General features: G+C 44.8%; 1 protein-coding gene across 2 annotated transcripts in view; it reads left to right on the top strand.

Moving 5' to 3' along the window:
• The window catches only part of PARVB (parvin beta), a 65,441-nt gene that overhangs the window by 11,024 nt on the left and 39,639 nt on the right, over positions 1-14,778 (top strand). Inside the window, exons 1-2 of one of the 2 annotated variants that reach the window (XM_068401247.1) lie at positions 11,269-11,403; positions 14,014-14,103. In XM_068401247.1, the coding sequence (XP_068257348.1) occupies positions 11,367-11,403; positions 14,014-14,103 (127 nt within the window). In that variant the 5' untranslated portion in view covers positions 11,269-11,366. Of the gene's footprint in view, positions 1-11,268; positions 11,404-14,013; positions 14,104-14,778 lie in introns of those variants that run through there. The other variant, XM_068401246.1, reaches the window with a different exon arrangement.

Genomic DNA, 14,778 nt, shown 5'->3' with positions numbered 1-14,778 from the left:
TAATTAAAAAAGCGTGTATAATGGAGCCGTATCATTGGGAAACTGCATTTTAATTGGGTGCCGGATGTCATGCTCCAAATGGTCCTGCTGTGCCAGGTGACAATTGTCTGGGAGCATACCAGACCTGCTGCCTCTATAGCAGAGAGGCAGTCTGCCACACAAACTGATAGGGTTTTTTAACGTGTGGAAAGGGAGAAGCAGTCATGACTGACCTTATCTAGTGTGGCAATAGTTTAGCTTCAAGCTGGACCTTGGCAGGTCCTTCCAAGCAACATTTCTCTGATTCTGTGGAGCTGGATTTTTTGAGGGTCCCTCATCAGGGAGAGAGACATATGGTTATGGGAAGGGAAGAGTGACTGGCCTTGGTATCCACTTTCTGCTGTATGATTGAAGGAGAAAGGTATATATTTGTTTCCATGATGTGTCTGGGATAACTGAGTGCTTGTGAGTTTTTCCTCTGCCTGCTCACACAGATTCAGACTAATAGTTTCCCTCTTGACCACTTATGATGTGCTTAATTAGACCACTGTCTTGAAAATGCCCAGTTTTACTGCAGCACTGCAGCTGTAGCTGCATTAGCACAGTGAGGAGCCATAGTTTAAATCATCACCTTGGATCCTCAGTATCATTTAGCTTCGTATCATTTAGTTTCAAAAACTAAACTGTGGTGGCTGTTGCTCTGCTGACATCAGTAGTAAGAGCAATAAGAAGACTAGGGAGCTATGCTTGGACCAGGACCAAGCCATGACTCTGACATTTAAGGTGTTTGTTTTATACTGTCTTTCCAACTCTATATTTCTGATCCCTTAATTCTTGTCATTTACATGTTAACAAACAGATTACAGGCACCTAAATTTGCCAAGCTAGGTCAGCATCTGGTAAAAAGTCTTTCTTGGTTAGCTCTTTAGCCAGTGGAGAACACTTGTTGATTTTCTTTTCTGTGGACAAACTGGTAAAACAAATTGTGGTTTTCAGTGAGTGACTTTTCTTCCCAACACAGGAGGTTCCACATAAATATGAGGAAAAACTTCTTTACAGTGAGGGTAACTGAACACTGGAACAGGCTGCCCAGAGAGACTGTGGAGTCTCCTTCTCTGGAGACATTTAAAGCCCGCCTGGACACGTTCCTGTGTGATATGGTCTAGGTAATCCTGCTCCGGCAGGGGGATTGGACTAGATGATCTTTCGAGGTCCCTTCCAATCCCTAACTTTCTGTGATTCTGTGAATGGCATTACGTGCAGATGCTATACTGCCCAGAATCTTGATAGAAGGCATCCTCACTGGGTTCCTTCATTTGCTAAACAAATACGCTGTTGATCCAGTGGTTGGTAAGAGGTTTCTCCAAGAACGCAAACACAATTACATTGAAACTGTCTGAGCTGAGAAATTCCGCTTTTGTACTGAATGCATAGGGGATGGGCACTGATGTTCCAGGGAGACTGAGTAATTTGGTGTGTCGCAGCATAGTTGGCCAGATGATTCTGTGGAGCTGTATTGGGAGTGTGAAAGATTTAATCTCTATTACTTTGGAAGAGTAAAAACAGAGTAACTGATACCTGTGCAAGAGAAGGGGAGAAAGATCCTCATGGCTGCCTGCGGCACAGCCCCTATGTCGTGTGATCTCATGGTCTGTCCTGGGATGTGTCCTGTTTAAGATCTTCATCAAGGGCCTGGAGGAGGTGATGGAGTGCATGTTCTCATGGTTTGCAGATGACACCAAACTGGGTGACCAGCTGATACACTTGAGGGCCGGGCTGCCATTCAGGAAGACATAGACAGGCGGGAGAAATGGGCTGACAGGAACCTTCTGAAATCCAACAAGAGCAAATGAAAAGTCCTGCACTCAGGAAAGAAGAGCCCCCTGCAATGACAGGGGCTGGAGGCTGCCTGCCTGGGGGGCAGCTCTGCTGGAAAGGCCCTGGGGGCCCTGGTGGGCAGCGAGCTGACCATGGGCCTGCAATGTGCCATTGCTGTGAAGGAGACCAGCAATATCCTGGCCTGTATTAACAGAAGCACAGCCAGTAGATTGAGCAAAGCGATTATCCGCCTCTACTCAGCACTCCTTAGATCTCAGCTAATACACTGTGTCCAGTTTTGGGCTCCTCAATGCAGGAAAGACATGGCTAAACTGAAGCACCTTCAGCAGTGGGCCACTGGGGTGGCAGCTGGAGCACTTGTCTTGTGAAGAGAGCTCAGGGAGATGGGCTTGTTCAGCTTATGGAAGAGATTGCTTCAGGGAGATCTTTAATAAGCAGTCTGCTGATACCTATGAGGAGGTTATTGAGGAGATGAAGCCAGGTTCTTCTCCGTTGCATAGCAGAGGAGAGAGACAACAGGTAAAAACTGAAACGAATGAGGTTCAGTCTGGACAAAAGGAGAAACTTTTTCATGCTGGGGACTATGAAGCAGTGGGACAGGATGCCTAGAGAGTTTGTGCAGACTCTGTTCTTGGAGGTTTTAAGATGTGACATGGTAAAGCCCTGAGCAACCTGGTCTGATCTCAGAGCTGACCCTGCTTTGAGGAGGTTCAGCTACAGACCTCCTGAGGTCCTTTCCACCCTGAATTATCCAATGATCTTACGCGACTCCCTGGCAGCTTAGACCCTTCAAAGGACATTTCTTGAAGTCTGTGGATTAATGATTTATGGGCGTGTGAATACAAGGGTGTGCAGTGGAACTGTGCTTCTAATCAAGGTCCTTTTACTGGTTTTGCACTGAGGTACTAGTAAAAGTACAATTTTTTTTTTTCTGTCTTTTTTGACTGTCTAACCTTTCAGTGAGGAGGAAAGCATGGGTTCCACTGGGCTCCTGCTCTGGCTGCTTCTTTAGTGAGGGTAAGTTGGAGAGGCTGTGTAGTTAGAAAGCTATTTTGGGACTGACCAATAGCTGAGCTTGAAAGTCTTTTAAGATATTTAGCCCCACTGAAACACCTTGTCTAGCCCATAGGACCTGGTATTATTGGTACAAAGGCTATAAAAGAGACCACAGAAAGCTAGAACTGCAAATGGTGTAAATCTTTGGTGTGCTGGCTAAGTAAACAATAACAGCTGCAGGTCTTTTTGATACTTGGTGAAATGTGACATTTTCTTGTGCTTTGGACTTGTTTGGGCTGGCTGTTGTTTCATGATTGCATTTTGTTATCCCTTGAGGGCTGTGTTTGGGAGACTGGACTGGAATGGCAGTCGGAGGCCTGGGCTCCACTCTTTCTACATGGTCTTCAGCAGCTCCGTTAGGACATGGTGGTGTCTATTTCCTGGCAGAGTTAAACATCTGAATGCTTTTATGGTAGCTGCTATCTTCACTGTACCTTCCCCTTGTGGGCTGGCTTTTATCTGACCATGGGCTCTGACTTCCAGACTTTCTTTTACTGTGAGGTCTGTAGTGCTTATCACCGAAGTGTTTGTCTTGGCAGACTCCTCCGGTGCTCAAAGCAACAAGTAAAATAATTTTCCACATATGTCTTGTCTGGAAACCATTGAGAAAACTCTTTGTATTTATCAGCATCTGCTTGTGTAGTGAGATATGTCAGTTCATTTTCAGTACACTGCTTTACTTGCCCTGGATGCAGGTAGGACACAGGAAAGGTAGAGCTGCGTATGAGCAACCCCAGTATAAGGTACTCTGAAAACTGTGTTGCGTGTTTGGGTTAAAGCTTCTAGTCTGGAGCACTGCCTATCCCTCCATTGGTCCTGTGCTCTGTTGAACTGAAAACTAGTATTAACTAGAAAACCCTCAATGTGTGTGTTGCAAATGTAGTTGCTATATATGAATGTTTTTCAGGGTTTTCCTTGTCTTTCTGGCTGACATTTGGGCAACTCCACCGATTAGGCATGTGCACTTTTTGTGGTTTGCAGGGTCATTTATCTCAGCTTATTTTTCCTGTGGAATAATGTTGCACAAGAAAAAATGTTGCTTTTTTTGAATTGCAAGTCATAGCTGTAGCCTCCTTTCCCTTTGCCTGAAGTTGGTTTGTTAAGCTCTGTCCTATCAGCTGGAGAAGACAGTGCCTTTCTGTTACTTCTTGTAGTCACCTGCCATCACTGACTTCAGAAGTGAGTCTGTTACTCTGTACTTCTCTTGACATGCTCAGAAGAACAAGCAACATCAAATATTTTCGTATTTGCACAGTAGACTGTTTTTGGTGATGTCTGTTAACCTTTTCATGCCTTTGGAAAGGGGGGCGAAGGATATGGGGAAAGCAGTGAGCTGAAGCAGGTAAAACTGCTTGGGCTATTAATTAACTGAGGTGGTTTAGTTTGGGTACCTACTAATGAAGTGTCAAACCATGAGAAGGAAGCAGAAAGAAGTCGTTGGAGGGATGGAAACCAGCTCAGTTGTAAAATGCGTTACTACGAGCTGCAGTAGTGACTTTTTGATGTCAAGTGTTCTGCTTGGTAAAGTTTGCACAGTTAGATTTGTATGTGGGATCAGAGATAGAGCTTGTAGGAGGGAGTAAACTGAAGTGCTGTTTTCTCTCTGATTTCTTCATGATGGAGAAGACAAGAATTGAGTGAACAGACTAGAAATCTCTATTCCAGAGTAATGCTATTAGTTCTGCATCTGACTGCTTCTGCTGTCTCTCACTTGGTGATTTGCTTTGGCCAGACCCATCAAAAATGGATGCCTTAAGTAGTGAGCTGATTATGGTTTCTGGAGTTGCTTTGGGTTAAAGGGATCTTGTCAGTGCTTGGCATCTTGCAGAAATCAACCTGCTGCGTTGGGTTCTCAGACTGAGTCCTAGACTGTGAACGTGCTGCTCCATACCTGCTTCTGCCCATCATCTTTGGTTGTAGGAGTACACAGAAGCCTTGAAGAATACTACGCACTATATAGTAGAATACAGCATTTCATGGAGAATTGATGGCATGAAATTTAAAATGCCTTGCAGGTTTTCTGCTGGGGGCAGATACAGGCCAGAAGTCTCCTTCAGTCCTTTCCTCTTACCAGAGTTTTTCTTTCCCTCTGTTCTCATCAGGTGGATTTGACTCCGCATCCTTCTTTCAGGTGGAAATAGTCATGGTGCTCATGCAGTATGCTTGGGAGAACGTAGTCCTCCACCAGTGCTTCGTGGGAAGAAATGACGTTTTGTATGTTGTGATGGAATTGTAACTGGGAGAGGCTGAGGAAGCACCTTTTCCCTGTTTTCAAGTAGAATTTGTGTGCAGAGGGAGGAGTGTAGCTTTCCCTCATTGCTTTTAGGGTCCTTTCAAGCTGTGGTTATTGCCTGTGATGTTTGAGGCAGCAGCTGGGCTTTTCCCTGTCAAAAAAACTCTGGGATTGAAGCCATCTGTTTATAAGTTTAGGACCACACAAGTGCCAAAGGTATGCTCACTTCATGTCTTGTAGTGTAGAAGCTGTATAGTTTTGGTGTGTATTGTGTTAGTGCTTAGGAGAGCTGCGTAAGGGGTAGATGCTTTAGAGATTGTTTTATTTTTGTCTTAGAAATAAAATATACACATAAGGGTCTGGGGACCCTCTTTACCTGAAATGGTTTCCCATTTATTAACAAGTCTGTGCAAAAGCTAGTGCGAGGGGCAGGGAATGGGGGAGAAAAATCTCACGACTGTGAAATGAATGGATACATGATGTTAAGTTGCAGGGTCCTGCTCCCAGCCAGGTGCTGGTTCCAGACCTCGGGGTGTGCACAGGGACTAAGTGACACTGAGCTGTGACAGCCAGTGTGTATCCTGAGAATACTGCAGCATGTTACGAGTAACGAATGCAGCTTGTTGACCTCTCCTTGCCCATCTGCGTGAAGGGGAATGTTTTTCCATTTTGGGCAGGGAGGACAAAATGTCAGAACTGTTCACTAGGAGCTGCTTAAAAATATACTTATGCCTCTCAGGCATGAGGAAATGTGATTAAAAAAATATGCCATTTTCAAAGCCGTAGGGTTGCTGCTGTAAGGTCAATGTAGGGAGACTGAAGCAGAGCTCACAAGGTCAGTGTGTCAGCTCAGTATCCTACTGGGTGGCTTTTTCCATACTTGAAAACCTTGCTTTTGTCAGTGTAATTTTGTAAATACTTTAAAACACCATTCTTGTCCACACTTTTATTTCTTCTGGCTTTTTATTTTTCTTTTCAGCCAGCATTAGTGTTTGTGTGTCTACACAGTGAAAAATAACTTTATATTTTTTTTCCTTTCTTATCTGTTTAGTTTTCAGGCACACTGTGTCCCTGCTCTGTGCCATAATGTGGCTTCTGCAACCACTAGTGCCAGCAAAAGGGAAGTGGTGAGTGGCAGCTAGGGATGAAGGCGAAGTCTGGAGTGCCCCTTTGCTGACAGCATGGATGCCTGCCTGATAAAGACAGCTACACAACTTAAGCTTAAGATAATAATTAAAGAAACAAGAAACAGGGACTTACAGAAAAATGATGAATCCCAAGTTTGACTTTTAGTTTTAGCTCCGTAGTGCGCTGTCAGCTTCTCTCAAAGTCTGCGTCTTGCTTTTCTGCTTTGCAGAATACGTTTTGAAGGATTCCTGTTTAAGTATTTACTAAGTGGGTGTTAGTCCTGTTGCATGAGCTGAGCAGAAGGGGACTAAAACAGCTGGGGAGCCAAATGCTGAAATGAATTCTGGCTTGGTGCTTTGGTAGCTGTGGGGCTTGAATGGGATCAGTACAACTGCTGGAGAGAAGACCCGAATGTTAAATACAATGGCTCTGTGTGGGTACTGTGGGCTCGTCTTGGCTTCTATCACTGCCTATTTATGCCCAGGCAGCTGCGGGTCAGCTCTGGCTTTGTCAGTTTGTCCTCCTGCAGGGAGCTGGAGCAGAAAACTGGTTCAGCACACAGCAGCTTCATTTCGTAGGGTTCAGCTTTCTTGCTGAACTCAAGTGGGCCACGTACCTGGCTGAAGATCTGTCGGCTCAGTAATTGCAGAGTCTCATTTTGTGTGATTCGGTGTTCGGTTGCCAGTGCTGGTCATGTTGAAAGCTGCGTGCGGCCGCTGCGGTCTGTTTAATGCCCCTCTCTCCCAAGCCGCTGCTTCTCTGGCTGTTCCCATTCTGCCTCAGCATACCCTTCCTCTTTTCAGGAGGGCTGGTACCTGTGCAGGGCTTGGCCAGGATAACTGTAGCAGTGTTAATATTGGCTGTCTCAATGCAGATGTCGTCCAACAAAAAATACAAATTTTTTTTTTCACCAAGATTTAAAAAAAACCCAAACAACTTGATAGAAAGATAAGAATTTTCACGGGAGAAAAACTGAAAGCAGTATTTCACCCTTATAAACAAAACAAAACCCCAGCTTCTCATAAACGTTTCTCACTGGCTCAAGTATTGGATATGCTGCTACCATGATAGATACATATCTTACCCCTGGAAAAAGTAAAGGGGAGAAGAGAAGGCTCTGGGGAAACCTTATACCAGCCTTCCAGTACCTGAAGGGGGCCTGCAGGAAAGCGGGAGAGGGGCTTTTTACAATGACAAGTAGTGATAGGACGAGGGGGAATGGTTTTAAACTGAAACAAGGTAGATTTAGATTAGATATTAGGAAGTAATTCTTTACCGTGAGGGTGGTGAGACACTGGAACAGGTTGCCCAGAGAAGTTGTAGATGCCCCCTCCCTAGAAGTGTTCAAGACCAGGCTGGATGGGGCTGTGAGCAACCTGGTCTAGTGGAAGGTGTCCCTGCCTGTGGCAGGGGGGTTGGAACTAGATGATCTTTAAGGTCCCTTCCAACCCAAACCGTTCTATGATTCTATGATTCTTTGTTCTGGCAGTCACAGAATAGGCCACTCATCTGTGTAAGTTTAACACATCCACCGTATAAGCAAGCGTGGCCTGCTCTTTGCAACTGAACAAAAGGATTATTACAGCCCTTTCCTAAAAGTTGGCTTTAGCTCTAGTCTTCCCTTTTTTTAAGTCTTTCCATTTCTTTTAAGTGACAGAGCCTGGCTGTTGTGAGTGTCTTGTCTGCCTACTGAGGCATATAAATAATTTCCTTTATTACTGCAGTTCTGCTTTGAATGCAGTCCCTTGATGCAGTGCCTTTATGTGGATTTGATCAAGTCTTTGCCTTTGATCTGCCTGTGATTATTAATTCTCTATTATAATTAATGGAAGCTTTGTCTTTCTCCTGCAGTCTCAATCAAAAGATCTCAGAGCCTTTTGTAAATGTTAAGTGATTAGTAATGCAGTAGCAGACTGATGAGTTGTGTGTGTGGTTTGTCTCTAGAAATGAGACAAAGAGTCTCAGTGTATCAGAATGCACTACGTTTGGGGCTGGTTTGAAGTCTTTGAGTAAAACAATTTTTCTTGGAAAATACCAGTTTTTATAAAACTTTTTTTTTTTTAAATGTTCCTAGAAGACTTACAGTTTTGAAGATGACTTTTTGTGAAAGAGTTTTAGGTGTCAAGTGGAAATTCTGGTCTGTGATAAGCAAACAGAGGAGCAGGTTGAGAGACAGACACTGTAGGGTCTTTACCCACCAGGGACCTGTTGCCTTCTGGTCCAACACCTCATGTGGGAAGTGGGAGCTCCAGCTTGATCCCACTTGATCTTTTATGCAAGGTTTGGCTGCTTCATCAGGGGGATTTGTCCCCATGGCCACGTCTCACTTGAGGTCTGAGTGAATGAGGGTCATGTCACTGGTCTGAGTGGGGTAGAAATGTTCTTGAATATGGACTTTCTATTTTGCACAGGATTATCCGAACTCTTAGGATATGAGTTGCAGGCAGGTGAGTCACTGTCTGAAAAAGTGCAGCTGGTTGCGGTTTTGTCTCTGGGAAGAGCAAGGAAACTCAGGAAGCAGTAAGACGTTGCAGGCAGGAAAAGAGCTTCCCATGCAGTTTGCGTTACGTGGTCATCACACGTTTCCCTTCTCTGTGCTGATCCAACCAAAGAGGATGACAAAGTTACTTGAACAAATCATCTGTAATGGAGCCAAGTGTAACAGACCAGTCTAATAGCTTCCAAAGTTAGGGTTTAATCACGAGATGAAAGTACATTGTGTAAAAGTTGTGGTCAGGCAGTGCTGCGGAGCCAGCTGGGCGCTGGTTGAATGCGAAGGAAAGTACCGTATCCAGAAACCTGTGATTAGCGTCACGACAGCTGCTGCTTTCTGCAGGGTGGGATTCGGGTTTGCAGTCAGAAATAACTAGAGCGAAAATTAAGTAGCATTTACCATCTGTTTTTGTAAGAGGCAGAGGCTTGCGGTCAATTTTTTAATAACATGGCAGTGAATGGTAAAGACTTAAGAGGTGAACTGTGCTGTTGTTGATATCTTTTGAAATTACACTATAATTATTAAGAGTGGAGGTAGAAAGGATCAAATTGTTGACATCAGCTTGCTCTTTCTTATAAAAAGGAGAAAGCGGGGACTTATCTTCTTTTTATAGCGCTCCTGCTGACTTTAAAGGCCATTTTCTGATTTGTGAGAAATCCTCGACAGCTCTGGTGATGCTTCCAACTTTCTGCAGTTAATTGCTCCTGTTCTGTGCAGTTTGCCTGCAATCCTGTGCACTGAGACAGCCTGCCTGGCTTACAGATGTACTGCTGGATAGCATGTGTGTACGCGATCCGCTCATTATATTAATTTGTTTGAAAGGCCAGCACAGCTTCCAATGTGACTAAATCATGTTGACTGCTGACACTGCCAGGAGATTGTTAAAACGTCAGAGGGCTGCCAGGAACCCTTGCTGCTTTCCTGGGGACCAGTAGAGAAGTGACCTTTCATTAGTGAATTTAAATTTCTGGTTTAGGGAAATACTCAGGGTTTTTGCTGAATGCTTTGGCCACTTGCCCGTCCCTTGTTACATTTGGATTTTGCTAGTGCTGGCTGAAGTGGTTTGGAGGATTAGTGCTGCCTGTTAATTGAGGATCTGCTCAGAGAGGAGATCTCCAGCCAGAAGGGAGGGAGGCTATAGCAGACACCTGGGAGAAATTGTGGCTAATTCTGCCAGATACCTTTCCAAGGCATAGTCTTTCCGTGCCTGTAGTTACACCTGACTTGTCCTGTGTAAGTTCACAGCTGAGTCATTTAGACCATCAGCAAGTTTTATGTTAAGGCAGAGTCTGTATTGTGGGTCAAGGTGAGGGTAAACTGTTTTCCTGGACAGGAGAGTGTTCCCTGGACGCTGGGGCTGCTCCTACGAGTTCTGCTGGTGCATCTTAGGGACACCTCTGCCCTGGCGTGATGTGGTGTGCCAGTGGGAGCAAACAAACCGGCCTGGGGCAACAGGTATGGGAAAGGTTCTGCTGGGGACCAACCTGGACTAAGTGATGCTTCTCCAGCCTGTCCTCAATTTCCTACCCCTTCCTGTCTTCCCCTACTACAGATTTCCTCTGACCGGTCTACAAAATGAAATTATCAGGCTTTAGAGGAAGGTGTTTTACACAGATCTCATTTAGAGAGCGAAGAACTATGCCAACACAACAGGTGAAGGTGTTTCCTGTGGAGAAGGGAAGGGGAAAAGAAGGGGACCTGTGAATGGGCATGTGAAGAGCAGGCAAGAAGCAGTAGTACCTCACGTGGCACCTACCATGACTGTAGCCTGTTGTGCAAGCACAGCTCTGCTCTACCAGTAAAATGTCCTCTTGCCTGGATGGCTTGTTTGATGTAAGGATCTGGTATAAATGTTGCAGCAAAGCCAATGTTGCTCATACAAAGTCGAGGAGGTTGTAAATTTGCATTAAAACACCTGTCAGGTTCTTCTCAGAAACGTACCTGTTGCTCCATCCTGACTATTGCTCTTAACTGCCTCCACTTGCTCATTTATGGGTTTTCTGTTTTTTCCAGTGTTGTGGCTTGGTTTCCTTTTCCTGCTTCTGTTTCATTGCTCAGCAGTGATAATACTGGGGGCAGCGAGCAGGGAAAAAGCCCTCAGCATTTGTTCAAACACAGCGTGAAAGGGTTCTGGAGTGCAGCAGGTGTTGGGAGTACCCGGGCAAATTTATGTTCCTGAGCGCAGTTGCTTCTCTGCATGCTGGCTGCTGTTGCTCTGTGAACCTGTGTGTTCCTGGGGCAAGCTGTCAGGTGGGCAACCCAACTGTGCTTTGGCCAGAGGGTGGAGATGGCTTTCTCAGGAAGCTCCGTGCAGAGAGAACGCCGTCTTTGAGGTGCCTGCTCTTAGGCAGCCAGCAGCAGACCAAGGGAGACACTTGGCCATCTGCAGAAGCAGCAAGGATAGGGAGGGATTCCTGGCTGGGAGCCAGCGGCCCAGTGCTGTGTCCTCCCTCCCGGCCCCCACCCCCGCCTAGCAGCTGGGAGGCTATGTTAGTGCCTCCTCCTGTCACCCTACCCGAATTAACGCAGGTTTGGCAGTCCCGAGGTGGCAGCCCCTTATCCAGTTGCTGCTGCTCCTTCAGCATTCAGACGGCCCACGCAGTTCATCTGCGACCCGTGTGTGCTGCCGGGGCCGCGATGGCAGGGCTCCTGTGCAAAAGGCGCAAAAAAGGAGGTAGGAAAGATTACGCTTGTAGCAAGAATGTCTTCCTAAGCTACCTGCCTAGGGTCTGGTGTACGGGCTGTCTGGAAGCGGGGCTCTCCCTGGGCAGCAGGCTTTGGGAGGCTTTCTGCTGGCGTAGCCGTGCTTTGCAGGTAACCATAGGCGAGGGTGATTTGGTCCTGTGGGATCTGGCCCAGCCACGTGGGATCTGAAGGCAAGTGTAAGGGTTTTACGTGGCTCTTCAACTTGTGAGGGAGGGGGCTTAGTACACAAATCCATGTTAACATTCTTGTCAGTTCAGGAAATTGCTCAGAAACAAGATATTTGTGTTAGGAAGAGTATGATTATTTTTATGTTTAAAAAAAATGAGGAAGTGTGTCATCTAATTGAACTTTTAGGAATGAAACTGGTTTGTCTGCATTTAAAAATGTTCTGGCTTGAAATCTATGCAATATTTTGTTTATATAACATCCACTGAGGACAGTACTGTGTATTCACTGCCCTGAGGAACTTAGCATCTCTCTTCTGCATTTGCAGGGCATTAGGAACAGCAATGCCCTGACCTTATCGAATGCTTGGCATTCCCAGAATGACAGAAATGCTATAATAATGAAAAGAGTTACCTCTAGAAAGAAGGCTGGTACTTTCAAACAGAGTGTGTTTTAAGTGAAATTTGGGCATTTATAGTCCCAGCAGGGTTTTAAAAATCTTCACCTGTAATGTCTAGTTTCCACACGATTTTTCATGTGCCTCCTGGTGGCTGTATTCCTGTTGGCGTCACAGTGTAGGAGCTGCTCGGGTGAGAAAGCTCTAGTTGGACGTAATGCAGACAGGGTAAAGCATGCTGTGAGAGCTGGTTTGGTCTGTTGCATGAGGCCTCTCAGCTCCCTGACTTTTGTTTGGAGAGGTTTCCAAAAAATAAGAATGAATGCAGAAAAGGGATAATTAAGAGTTTCTTGAATAGTGGCATTTATTCAGGAGGTTAAATCTCAGCCTGCAGACATTGTATTCTGGTTGCAGTCGAGAGTGCTATTCTGTTCCCTTCCCCGTGCAGAGGGCACACAATACAGAACACCAGCCGTGCTTAGTGCTGGCAGGCCCCCTTCCCTGCAGGCTTTGTGCCGTGTTAGCTCTAACCAGCCACTCTAATGTGGTTCGTAAGCCATAAGGTCTCAAAAATATGGGACTGGTGTTTGTTGCTTGCAGAACATAAGAACAGAATTCCATAACTGAGGATTTTAGTCATGTTCAATATCATGCTGTGAACCAGAATTAGCTAACATCTTGGAACTGCAATTAAGAAATGTGGTAACTTGTTCTAAGCACCTTCTTTTCAAGTATCTGTGAGAGAAGGAGTGGGGATTGTAGTGTGTTCTTCTTCCCTCTCCTCCTCTGAGGCAGTAGGAGCATTGTGCTTTACCCTTCTATTGAGCAAGAAAAAAGCAAGTACTGATACAGGATTTTGTAACCTTTGCAGATTGTGTGCGAATGATTAGCCTGGGGTTTGATTTTCCAACTGGAGAGGGGAATAGTGACTATTCTTGAAGGAAATGCTTGTTGGAATACTGTGATTATTAGTTAACTGTTCCTCCTTTTCTCTCCCCAGAGAAGTTTGTCTTGCAGACCTTATTTATTTGGAAATCCTTGCTTTCCCCCTGAAAGAGTATGGGACTTGGACCTCTCCCAAGGAGACTGCGATACCACAAATGCTGCCGCAAATGATCTTAGCCCTCACTAACACAGAACTGTCACTTATTACAGGGTCTTTGTATCCCCTATTTCAAATGCATGTACTTCAATAGCTTGGCTTATAATAAATAATCATTATTGGAGTTTAGGGGGAGATGTACCTTGGAGAGTGTAAAATTGTTACAGTGTTTCTAGTGTTTTTCTTACTGTAAAGCTCTGTGAAGATACTAAACAATTATTCAGTACTTTTTCTCAAGTTCAGTTCCTCCCATGTGGCAGGACGTAGGAAGGTGGTTTAATATCCATTTTATTGATGAAGGGTGCTTTACTGACGTTCCCAAATGAGAGATCTAGGTTTGGGATAAGAGCTTGAAATCACAAATTCCAGATTTGTGTTCACCAGGTCGTGCTACATCTATTTTTAGCCAGTGGCAATGCTAGAATTAAATACATTTTCATCTTTATTTGGTAGGTCTCCCTGGGATTCTCTGGGGCTTTTAGTAAGGCCAGTAGCAAGTTGCAGTTCCTGATGTTCTGCAGCTAGAAAAGGTAGTGAAGAGTGGTGGTCGTTCTATCAGAAAAGGAGTTTGTTTTTACAGTTTATCAGATCTGAGCCATCCTGCGGACAAAGCTTGCACCCCTTCCTTCTGGAGAAGCAAGCATTCTGAGGTTACTCTTACCACAGAACTGGGTTTCTTGCAAAATATTTTCAGCCAGTAGTGTGGTGGCTCGGTTTAATAAGAACCCATAAAAGGAAGTAACTTTGATTTTATTTTCCGCAGTGGCTGCAGTTCTTAATTCCATAAACTGTGGGCCCATTTTGAAATGACTACCAGATGTTTTCTCTTATTATGAATACCCACTTCAAACCCTACGTATCTGCAAACTTCGCATTTATTACAGCCTTTCTTTCTGTTTTTTCATTCTCTTCAGTGAGTGACCTCCAAGAAGAAGGTAAAAATGCTATCAATGCACCAATGAACCCAAGTGCCATGGACATCCATCCAGAAGACACGCTATTAGGTAAAGTACTCAAGCTACAGACCTCAGCTAAGCAATTATTAATGAAGATGGCCACTGTGACCCCCATCCCCCATATCCATTGCTTTACTGTTGAATGTAGATTGCTCAGTTGAAACTGAGAGAATTGGGCATGAGAATTGAGAACTGTCACGTGTAGACTAGAAATTAGAAGGGCTAAAATGGAATTTAAAGAGCAGTGCCAGCTATGCAGATACACTTCAACTAGGTAGTTTATGGGAAAATTGACTTGTTCAATGAATTGGCAGAGAACTTGAGTTCTTCTGTGGTCACCCTGAAAGCAAATAGAAAGTTGAGATTTGCAAAGAATTAGATGGAAAATACTGCTGAATTTGTCTGCTTAAGAGTTACTTCAGTTCCATTAACCCACTGGCCAAGTGGATCTCCGTCTTTATTTGTCCTCATGGATATCCTTCTTTGGTAAGGAAGTGGTATCTTCTCTCCCTGTATATATAGACGGGGAACTGAAGTGCAAAAGGACCAATCCACAGAAAGTCTGTAGCGAAAGTGTGTGTCATGGTTCCTATGGAACCCTTAGACTGCCTTGTCTCAATGTACGTACTACACTGTTGTTAACTAGTGGATGCCATGTTCCTCCTTGGGTTACTGCTGCCACTTGCAAGTGACAGGACAGCAAAATGGGACCTGATACTGAAT

Source organism: Nyctibius grandis, chromosome 5 (genome assembly GCF_013368605.1).
Source record: "Nyctibius grandis isolate bNycGra1 chromosome 5, bNycGra1.pri, whole genome shotgun sequence".
Lineage (NCBI taxonomy): Eukaryota > Metazoa > Chordata > Aves > Nyctibiiformes > Nyctibiidae > Nyctibius > Nyctibius grandis.
This window is presented reverse-complemented; position numbering and strand designations above follow the sequence as displayed.